At 37.1% G+C, this 11,733-nt stretch overlaps 1 protein-coding gene across 1 annotated transcript; it reads right to left on the bottom strand.

Moving 5' to 3' along the window:
• Positions 1-5,739: 5,739 nt before the first annotated feature.
• vps72a (vacuolar protein sorting 72 homolog a) lies at positions 5,740-10,303 on the bottom strand. The gene is made up of 6 exons (XM_015011516.2): positions 9,927-10,303; positions 9,144-9,296; positions 8,708-8,828; positions 8,342-8,518; positions 7,198-7,342; positions 5,740-6,847 (listed from the first exon to the last, which is right to left on the bottom strand). The coding sequence occupies exons 1-6, from the start codon at positions 10,041-10,043 to the stop codon at positions 6,457-6,459; spliced, it is 1,104 nt and encodes a 367-aa protein (XP_014867002.2). The 5' UTR covers positions 10,044-10,303; the 3' UTR covers positions 5,740-6,456.
• Positions 10,304-11,733: the final 1,430 nt, after the last annotated feature.

Genomic DNA, 11,733 nt, shown 5'->3' with positions numbered 1-11,733 from the left:
AATCCCAGCAGCCCAAACACAGACTGCTAATGAATATCAGTGGGTGACTCATTCTGAAAGTCTAATGGGTTTCTGTTCTCATCGCTGAAAAGAACAAAGCTGTGCATTTAGGTCCAGATGTGAGGAGGAAACAGCAATTGTTTTGTTGTCGATTCTGACGTCTGCTCTGTAAACACGTTACATAAATACCTGCCAGTAATTGTCACATCTTCAGGATGTCAGGGATCACTTTGCGGATAAATGTAAAGAAGGTGTTATATAAGTCCCTGGAAACCAATTTGTGACCCCATTAGGGCAATTTTTTATTTTTTTTAACCACATTTATATCACAAACAAAATGTGACCGGTAATTATGGATGTGAGACCATGATAATGACACTCCTTGTTTGTAAATGGCTGGGAAGGTTTGAATCAACGATTTGAAGTTGAATCCAGAGAAAATAAAATAAACAAAAAAGAAAAATAATCTGTGGATTGCAGAGCTGGTATTAATGGAAAACTGATTGTGGAAAGTCTGTGTATTTTAACTCTACTGTCTTGTTTGTTTACCTTTTATACAGCTATTCATATAAACCACAAAGCAAAGATTATTTAGACAATTTATAAAAATGCAATTAAGCCACAAAATGTACAGATGATATCTGCTTTATTTTACCTTTTTTTTTTCTTTTTTTTTTTAAACGTGAAAATAGAAATAGCCAATTTCCTGGTGAGATCAAATACACCATGCATCCATCTTTTATTGCAGTAGCATAAAGTCTCCTCAGAAAATGGAGAAGAAATATTATGCTGTTTTACACAAATTGAATTATGTAGGGAAAAAAAGCTCATGCTAAGAAATTGCTATGAACAAAATCAATCAATTTCCTTTTCATAGAGATCATCTGTTTATTTTTTCTTAAATAAATTAAAATACAGACAACCATTAGCCTGTTAAATAAAAAAGAAATAATTCTTTTTGAGAACATTCATTTTAAGATTCATACATTTCTACATATTTATGCATTAAAGTATGTTTGTATTAGTGTTTTTTTTTTATTGAAAGCCTTCAAAAACAACATTCTTATTTTAGTAACTCGGTCCTACATTGGCTCTTTTTTTTTTTTTTTTAGAGAAGTTTAACCTTTATTTTGAATTCATTTAGTATTTATTTGGGGGATGAGGGGAAATTACACGTTTTACAATTACTATTTTAACAAAACTTGGATAATTGGAAGTAAAGGACTATTTAATATAAACTTAAGTGTTTGATTTGATCAGTGTTCATTTAGTTTAATTACAAAACTGTTCTTTTACATTTCTATTGGGTATATTTGTGAGGCTTGATTCCGCTATAATGGAAAAGACAGGAAAGTATGGATTTCAATAAACAAAAAGTGTGGTTGGAAATAATTAGAAAACTGCTTCTTACTTAAACCTCCCTGCGTCTACCATCAAACTAAAGACGTAATACTGACCAGTTTGGTTGAGGTCTGATGTTTATTTTTCCAACATCCACAGTAAGAACTAGTTTTATCCAGGCATAAAAAATATTCTCCAAAACTCACTTTTAAAAAACTGCTGCAAAATCTTTTCACTCTTAGGCTATTCTGGAGTAAAATATGGATTTGTTTTAAGGCTTTTTTTTTACACATCTTTACCAAGGTTGCCAATAAATGTGGAGACCTCTTTGAATGAAAGAAACTTGAAAAACAAATCAAATATCGAAATCGACTGGGTATTTTCACATACTTTAAAAGACAAGGAAATGTTGCAGGAGAAAAAATGGAGATATGAACATAGAAGCAGATTTTTTTTAAGAGGTCATATATTTAATTATTATTTTTGCATCAAACCCTAAAGATTTAAATCTATCTTGGGACACTCGACTGATTCAGTTCTCCAAACTGCACTACAAAGGAGCAAACTGGAAATGAAACATCCTTACTCTTTTCACTCACAGTTCTCACTCAGTCACCATCAATGTGCAGACACTGAAAATCTCCATGGAAACTGATAAAAGAATAGCCTTTGTGTAAAATGGAAAGGATTGACAAATCACAACCTACAGGACAACTCAGGTGGTCAACAAGGAGCAAACGAGTAAAATAAATCACACAAAAATCTTTTTAGGATGTTTCTATGGAGATTTAAGGGAAAATATGACAACATTTCCACACAATTAACTCTTACATTACAGCTGTGACGTTGTATTAACATTTCAAATGAAACTCTTGCTCGTCAATTTTTCCCACCATTTCATCTCACGTCTATTGCAGCTGCAATGGATTGATGAGCATCGCCATCAGCGACCTCTGAGTAAATACGAAGGACTGAAAGTTGCACGGATGTTGCAGATAGCAGAACAGAGAGGGTGGGCAACAGAGGAAAGGGGGGGAGGACACAGAGAAGGAGTACAGCACGGAGTACACCACCTACACTCCTCTCCATGGCAACTACCACACTAGAAAGAGCCATAATGCAGCTCGCTCTCTTCCTTCTCTGCAAACTGTTCATTTAGTGCCATATGCAGGGTGCAGTATGTGGGAGACAAAGCATTCGCCGTCCTGTTTGTAGGAGAGGATTACAGGAATGTGAGAAGCATCTATAACACACACACACAAAAAAAAAACCACCACCAACTGAATGTTTAAATGCATACATGCATATGTATGCGTTCGTCGCTCCGGCAGAGACGTCGCCACAGCTTGACGCTGAATTCGTCGTCAGGCACTTGAAGGGACGGCTTGTTATTTTTGAATTAAGACGTTTGGTCTTTTTTATCCCTCAGCAAAGCAAGTGACAAAGTGTGTGGGAGGCAGCTGCTTTCAAATAACCAATGTTGAGGTTGCCGGAGTTTAAAAGGCGTAATAAAATCTTCCCCCCACCCCCCCTCAGTGTAGTCTATGTTTGTTGGAACAAGTGCAATGTGACACCACAATAACACAGTTTGGTGTAATAGTTCCTCCGATGTCTTGCTATGCGTCAGCATTCAGCTAATATAGCCTGGTGTGATGCGTTACTGTGAAGAATGAACAATAGTGACACAAAGCATCTAGTGCGCTCACAATGTGTGCTAAAATATATTTAGAAATTTAGTAAAAATACAACATCCAACTTTCACTGGAGTGATCTGGATTGATTACTCCCTCCCCCCCACCCCCCGCGCTTAAAACTGAATGGATAGTTTTCTTGTTTGTATTTGAGCAGAAAAGGTTTGTTTACTTTCAATAAAATCACGTAAAAACTCCACATCCGTCTTCTGTGTGAGCCAAACTGCAGGAAACTGTGTGAACGCAGTAAAGCTCCAACCATGTTAAACACCTGCAAGCTAAGCTGGGGCGCCAACTCCTCCTTGACTTAAAATGAACAAAAGCAATAGAAAACATGTCCAAGGTGCAGCCAACACAAAGGGTATTTTTTTTATTATTATTATGATTTTCATTTGATGCTTGTGATCTTCTCTGCCTGTATCCAAAACCGCCATTGCTCAGAGGGAAAACAAAAGCAGGAGCTTTTTGGCAGTTAACAGGCATGAAGTATCTAGAGCGCTAAAATTACGAGAAGGAAAATCATCAGCGATGATCTTAGAGAAGTAGCTGCTGCTGCGCATCAGTCTAGGCTGTTTAATGCAGCTTCTGAAGTCCAACTTTATGCAGAAAAAGAAGAAAAACGTTTCCATTTTGAAAACATTTGAAGCAGTTACCAATCTCCTCCAGGACGGTTGAGGATGTTAAGAGCAATAACACAGGGCAGAGAAAGAGCTCTGCTCCAAACTCTACAGACCTCAGTAAAACACCGAGTTAAAGTTCATGGTAATGCAACTAAAAAAAAAAAAAAAAAACTCTGAACAAGTAGGACCTGTACAGAACAGCAGCTCAGGGGAAGCCTCGTCTTTCTGAGAAGAGTAACAAGAACTGGCATTGTTTGTTTTGTAAAGCTGGAACAAGATTCCTTGGATTGATGCAACTAAATCTAAAAACATTTAGCAATATGGAAAAGGCACCATGCAAACTGTAAAACATACAAGGGAGGATTTGCGATGAATCAAATGTGAAGTCTTCCATCTGGCAGAACGAGTCTGGCCAAAGTTAGGTTTGACAAGACACCCCAAACATAGCAGCAAATTTACACCAGAATGGCTGCAAATAAAAGTGACTAATAAAAATATCAAATAAATAATGACATAATGATCAAACTGCCTGCCTGCTTAGCCAAAAAGCAAACCTCTTAATTTAATTTAATTTCTACATGCTTAACTCTATAATCTTTGTTTAATTATTGCAGAGGTCTCGCTCTTGCAAAGCTTGTAATATCTGGGTAAAATCCACAGCAAATGTTTAACCTAATACAAAGTTAAGTCATCATAAGAACAGTTAAGTGGATTCAGATGACTTTGACAGCAGCATCAGGTCAGGACTAATGAACGTTTGAAGAAAAGTTACAATTTCTCTCTGAAAAAAACAAGTACAGAATAAAGAACAAATGTCTTCAAAACCAACTTTCTCTAAAGGCTAAAGTTGGTCTAGATGGCCAAAAAGCTGCTGGAGTGATTCTTTGGTCAGGACGTGAGGGGTCAAAGGTGAAACTGTTCTGAAATCATGCTGAGGGGAAACTTTCTTGCTCGGTCGTTAAAATAAAAATAGAAGAGCTAATGTGAAGCCCCAGAGGGATCAGCACAGCTCTATTGTTCAGGACTGAAGCTCAGGCAATTATCTGCTATTAACCATGAAGCAAGCACATTTTTAAAATGTTTGCTCGCTGTTTGCTTCATTTAAATGCAGAGTTCTGCGGGGCAAGACAGCGAGCGGTTAGACTTTAATGAAAAATGTTTTCCCGTCACGCCGGACCATTCAGAAAGAAGAAAGGTGTAAAAACTTTGAGCGAACGAAGCCCAGGCATCGCATATAGTATTATCCTCGTGTGTTTAAAGGGGAGGTGTTGTGTAAAATTGACCTTTTTTTTTTAGCTTTATGTCATGTTGCAGATGTATTTCCTCATCAAAAACATTCTGGGAGTGTTGCCATGATTTCTTTCATGCATGTTTAAGGAATCCGTGAATCTCCGGTTTAAACCGGTTTATTGTTATTAGAAAAGCAATTTCATTTCAGATTAATTTTGAAGATAAACACTTTCCAGGGTTTTAGTTGGAAGACTGGCTGACATCAGCCGCAAACTGCAGAATAAACAGTTTGAAGAAGCATAATTCAAACAACCGATAGCATGTTTGCTAGGTGTTTCATCACAGTTCTTACAGCTGTTACACATATTTGTTCAGATCTGCTTTAGTGTTGAGCTCTAAACATATTTCCATTCCGCTGTTTACGCAGAAAACGAGGAACTTAGGCATAAATATGCCTGCTGTAGATCGCAAATATGTTTGTCTTGACACAGAAGGCTGAAAAAAAAACAAAAAAAACTCTGCAAGATCCTTTTTTTATCCAGATCCTGCGTGGTCTTGGGTGGTGGGAAGGTGGAGGACTGTTACCATTTCTTATTGTCAATCCATCACAGGGCAACACAGAGACATACGGGAGAAAAAACATGCACACACGCACTGTGAGCCGAGGCTAATTTGGACATCAGTTAACCTGTCATGTTCTCAGACGGAGGGAGGAAGATGGAGAACCTCGAGAAAACTCTGGATTTGAACCCAGGACCTTTTTGTTTCAAGAAACCAGTTCTAACCACCATGAAGCACAGTCAAGTGTCAATGGAACAGATTTAACTTAAGATCGAAACAGTTAAATTTCCAAAACATGTGCACATCCAAATTTATTCAAAGAAAAGAAAAACATTTAAATCACAGTTTCAACTATTTATTTATTTTTTTCCTCAGTTATCCCATTTATATACGGTACAAAATAGTTACATGTAAAAAAAAAAAAAAAAAAAGGTGAAATTTTAAGTCAAACAGCCTTCAAGTTTGTGGGTGTGCAGACAAATGAAATTGAAATTCATGAAAACAAACTGTAATCACATTTTCATGTAAAAATTCTAGACTTTCCCAGACTGAGCTTTCCAAAGGCAACAAGGGAGGAAATAAGAAAGATACAAGGAATGCAAGAAGGAAAGAGACGCGAGGAAGAACACAAATAAGAAAGGATGGAGATGAGCAAACAAGAAAGATGCAAAGCTAGAATGAAATACACAGAATAAGGAATAAGTTCTGGAAGTATGTGGATGTTTTCATACATATTTAAACGTTGAAAACAATTAAATAAAATTCCAGACTTTTCCAGACTCTGTTGGAACTTTGTGCGCTGTTCTTAGCCGCTCGTCCCTGAATAATATCACTGAAATGTACTCTTCATACAGCGACCCGTTAAGGTAACTCTTGCAGAGTGGAGAAAAAAGCAACAACTTTTTTGAGTCCAGGCAGCGCATCCCATCGTGTGTAGACAGTTTAAATTCTGCTGAGATGCAAAACATTCGCTGACTTCCAGATAGAAAACAAACCCTAAAGCCACTGAAACACTACGTGGTAAACCCACTTTGCTTGATGACCATTTTCTGACGGACTCCCTTCATGGAAGAGGCGTCGCCTCCCGCGCTTGCCGCCGAGCTGCTTGGAAACCCGTGAGCTGCCACGTATTTGCGGTACGCCTCTCGGATGATGCGGAAGGCTCGCGCGTTGGCGTAGGGGATGTCCGTGACCGGGTCCCGGTACAGCGCCGCCTTGTGCGTGACGGGGCAGATCTCCTGAACGGGGATCTGGGGGCCGGCCTGGGCGGCGGGAGGGAAGGTCGCCTCGAAGGCTTCGTCGTCGCTGAACGTTATGTAAGTCCGGGAGCACAGTCCTCCAGTGGGCTGCTGGGACGGCGTGGTGGGATTCTGCGGTGCCGTCTGAGAGACGTCCTGATCCAGCCTGTGGAAAACAAGATTACGACAATCAATAACTGCTGTATGCACTTTATTTATAAAGACCAGGATTTACTTTAATATTGCTTTTTTTTATCTCTTGCTTTGATGAAATCCCAACAGATACCCCTACAGGAGATTTAAAAAAAACGTAATAAATCTTCTTACTAAATTGCATAACAGCTAAACATGATATAATGTTTTGGCATACGTTAATCTAGAGGAGATTAAAATATTTATGGAGCAGATTATACTTGATGCAGACAAAAAAAAAATGCATATATTAAAAAGGAGTAACCTTCATGTCTACAAATCTACTTTAAAGGTCATCAGAGTCAGACCGGTGGCCACACTTACCCCTCCACGTCAACATTTTCTTCTTTAAGGAGCGAGTGAGAGACCAGGGGCATCAGGACCGAATGGTAGCGGATGGTCGGTCCCTCGAAGCGACGCTTCTTATGGACTTGCTTCTTCTTGTCTGCTTCCAGACGCTCGTAGTTCTCTACAAAGAGAAACCGGAAACACTTTAGGATTCGGACTGCAGGCAAAACGCCTGAGAAAATGAAAATCCACCACTTTATTGACTAAATAAAGAGAACAACAAACATGTGCAAAATATGAACAAGATACATGTAGATCTTAGTTACTTAGAACAGTAAAGTCAAAAATAAGTTATTGATCAAAAGTAAGATTAAACGTAACGGAATAGCTTTTTTTTTTTCTTTTTCTGGTCAATCAAGAAGTGAAGCCAGTACGTCTCGTAAACATGTTGACATATTTCATCTCATTCTATCTTACAGCTGATAGAAACATTAAAACCAGTTTCTCACAAGATCTAAACATTACTGAACTGAAAAAAAGTCATTTCTAACACAGGTTGTTAAGGATTTATGAAAATAAAATAAAAGCTCTGCAGAAATTCAGTACACTGTCAGAGGTCACTTGACAGTTGTCATATCAGCACTCAATCACTGATGTCCTAAACAAATCCTAGAGACGGTTTATATAAGCTGATCCTTCAGCCTTCACCGTTCTTCTGAATATACTTCATATCTTTATTTTAAGAAGACCTTTATTTGTTTTGTTTTATTTAAGAACTACTATCATCCCTTTTGTTGGATCATATTCTTTTTATTCTACTTCATTTCCAGCTGGGAAGGTACTGAATTTTAAATTTTCATCAGCTGTAAATAATAATCAAAATTAACAGATGTAAAGACTTTAAAATTATATCACTTTGTGTGTCATAAATCTGTCGGAATTTCACTCTTTAAAGTTAATTACTGGAATAAATTCACTTTCAATAAAATTCCAATTTATTGAGATGCACTTGGAGTATTTGCTTCAATGCAAGAATCAAAGGAATATTCCAATATAATTTATTACGCAGCATGTCTGCTGTCATTACTTTCATCTATTCGTATTGCTGCTCCCGCAGAGTTTCATCACCCGTTCTCTCAACACACAACGGGAAATACTGAGTTCTTGAAAAGGTTCTCACCCAGAGACCGAATGTTGACCTCAGCTGTGATCTTAGCCTCTGCCAGCAGCTCCTCCTGGGTCAAAGGTCGGTCCCGGTGAGCGCCTCTCCGTCTCCTAGGAGCGTCCTGACGCTCCTGTAGGCGAAGGTTGGTCTTCCTGGTGTGTTCACTGGTGGACTGTCGCACAGACTTCCGAGCTACAGAGCGGCAGAGACGTCATTTAATTACAAACCCAAAACTGACCCATTCCCTGAAGTAATTCTCATACAATAATCATGTGCTTATTATAATCATTTGTGGAACGATTACTTACTGGGATTATTTACAAAAAGAACTTGGACTATTAAACATAATTTAAGGGGAAGAAAATAATTTTTGCAACTTACGTTCAGCAAAATCGTGAAATTCTTGAGGAATCCTCCTTTTGAGCTCCACTTTGGTTTTCTCTGTCCTCTTCTGCTCCTCATTGGGTTTTTTAGGTTTGGGTTTTGCCACCTTTATAGGCTCCTTGGAATAAATATAAAATATATACCATACTAATTACTGACATCCAGGCGTAAACAGAACACGCTGCATGTCAGCTTGGGGTTTCACCAGTATATAATAGAGAAGATGGCCCTGCAGATGATAGTGACGGCTGATAGTAGCTTATGCGCCATGCTGTTAAAATCCTGATCTAGACTGTTTTTTTTATATTCAAGTTATTCTTTTAGATTGTGTTAGAGCTCGTAAAAATGTTTGTTTTAAAAATGCTTTCAGAATGTTTCATTTGTAACTAACTTAAATGACTTAGAGGCTTAATGCCGAAAACTCCTAAAATACCTTATAAGCTTTTGTGACGACCCGACTCTTCCTCCGAGGAGCATCTTCCTCCTGGTCGCTGTCGGGCTCCTCACCCTCGTCGATATCAAAGTCGCTGTCCACCTCATCCTCTGTGTCCGAGTGCTCTCCGTGATATTCATCATCTCCCGATTCCTGAGAGGAGACAAATGGAGCCGTTCAGATAACATGACGAGAAGTAATAATGAGAATTTTTAAAAAAAAATTATCATCATTCAGGTTAGTTAAGCCTCTCCAAGGATTAGGGCGATGATACTATTGAAATGTGTTCAAATATAATGTTAAATGAAAAAACAGATGTTCAATACACAACTCATATTCATACCTGCAGGCTGAAAAACATTATTGTTTAAATACTGATATCCGTGCTGCTATAACGTTACGTACAAATAAATTATTGACTTTCTTCATACATTCAGAAGGCTCAAAACTAGTTTACATTTATACTTTCATGTTTTTATGTTCCATCTTGCATATCTGTTTAAAAATGTCTCTCAATCATCTGTGTAAATGTTCGATTTTTTTACAAATAAGAATATATACGAAATATCGCAAACATTATATACATGCTTTGAATCAATTTATACTTTACCTATAATCTCTTACACTCTCATATAGGAAGGTAGCAAAATTAGTTGCATTTGTTTGAAGCACGAAATATTTTAAAAGTGCCACAGTCAAGACGTTTACTTCCCGTATCTAGGTAGTTCTAAACTATGAAGGTATTTATCTTTTTTTTTTTTTTTTTTTGGTGTAATTTCTTACATCGTTAAAGCCTCCGTATGTTGTTTTGTAGAACTCATCCTCTTCTTCAGCATCCAGGAGTTTGGACATGCGGTTTCCCGCAGTCTTCCTCGGTTCCCGTCCAACTGCCAGGCTCATAGCTCCGAGCAATGCTAATCAACCTTAGCTTCTGTTTGTGCTGCTTGTTAATGTGTGGTCGTTTTGCTTTGATAAACTAAATTAATCTTTTTGTTGCCATGTTTATTTTATAATACTCTACCACCCCACGTCCAACTCACCAAATAGGCAAATCTCGATTTATTCAATAGAAAAACTCTATCGAACAGGGTGCTAACTGCTAAGCCCAACCGTAGTAGCAGAAAAGTTTTACTTCCGGGACACTCTGCGTACGTCAAGCCTATCGGCTCAATGGATTTTCAAAATAAAGGAACTTTGGACCTTGCTGATTTATTTTCTAATTCAAAATATTAGAATATGCGCTACGATGAGGATTGTTTGTCAAATAAATAAATAAATAAATAAATGAATAAATAAATAAATAAATAAAACTTCTAAGCCATTATTAAGCATACTTTTTAGTGGAAAGTTTACATGTCTTTATATGTCTTTATTATAGTAAATATAAATATGCTTTAAATATCTTGTATATCTTAAGTATTGTGTTTTCGTATGCGGATAATCATCATAATAGGCAGAAATAAAGTCGTCAGTTTGTCTGTAATTAATCTATATATAATGTTTCATTTAGTAAATTATTGAAATAAATGTATACCTTTCAATAATGTTCTAATTTATTGAATGGGACTGCTCTGACGTTGTGTTGCACCTAAAACAATCTGAAAATGTAAATCCAGTAGTTTCATGATTGATTCCCTTAGTAAAGGTAATAAATAATGTCACTGTGGCTTTTAATATATAAAAAATAATAATTAACACAAAAGTTTTATTCCATTTTAATTTTTCATTTGTAACTTAAAATGAAGCTTGCACTGCCGGTTACCTTTTTAAATCAAACCCCGTGGGATCCAGAAGTTTAAAAATATCTCCATATGAGATTTATTTACTTATTTATTGTACTCAACTCCAAAACCTTCACCGCAAGATACTTTTTTTTTTTTAGCTCTACTGTACTGGAGGCTTGTTGAACGTTACTCTGGAAACAACTTGCTTCTTCTCTCTAAGCCTCTTGCTTGACACTGTCAGAGTTACTGTATTGTCATGGCAACAACATCACTTTTCCAACATCAGAGAAACAAAAGCTGACGGGATTATGGGCTGTGGTCTTGATAGTAAATGAAAAGCATCATCAGTCAGTTGTTAAAAGCAGTCATTTATTTTATTTTTACAAACACATGTATGTGTTCACAGCATGTGCAGCTATAGCTCCACTTTCTGGTGGATGCCTCTGATTACTGCTGTAGTAAATACGTCCTAAAAATGTGAGCAGAAATTGAAAGTTGTGACCTCAGAACTGATTCTTTACCCTTTGGATGCTGAGCAAAATGACATCTTCTTTCCCACAGTACTCACTCTGAAACTCAACAGTCTTTCAGTGGAAATAGACCCAAATCAATATTTTTCAATGAATAATCATTTTAATTCATGCAGCCCTCAGGTATTATTTAAAAAAAAACATTGTCCATAAACATGTTGCATAATGTACAATGCATGTGACAATGTAAAAAAAATAAATAAATAACCATTGAGAAATACCATAACCTTAACATAAGGCCAGGATCCCTTTTGGCATTTTATTCAAGGTCTAAAAAGAATCACAAGTTACATTATTGGCCATTATATTCCTCCTTTAAAGTACAAGTAAAAACAC

The sequence above is a fragment of the Poecilia mexicana genome, unplaced genomic scaffold (assembly GCF_051168715.1).
Source record: "Poecilia mexicana isolate PSO_F unplaced genomic scaffold, ASM5116871v1 scaffold_11, whole genome shotgun sequence".
NCBI lineage: Eukaryota > Metazoa > Chordata > Actinopteri > Cyprinodontiformes > Poeciliidae > Poecilia > Poecilia mexicana.
Note: the sequence above shows the minus strand (reverse complement) of the source record. Positions and strands in the feature narration are given on the sequence as shown.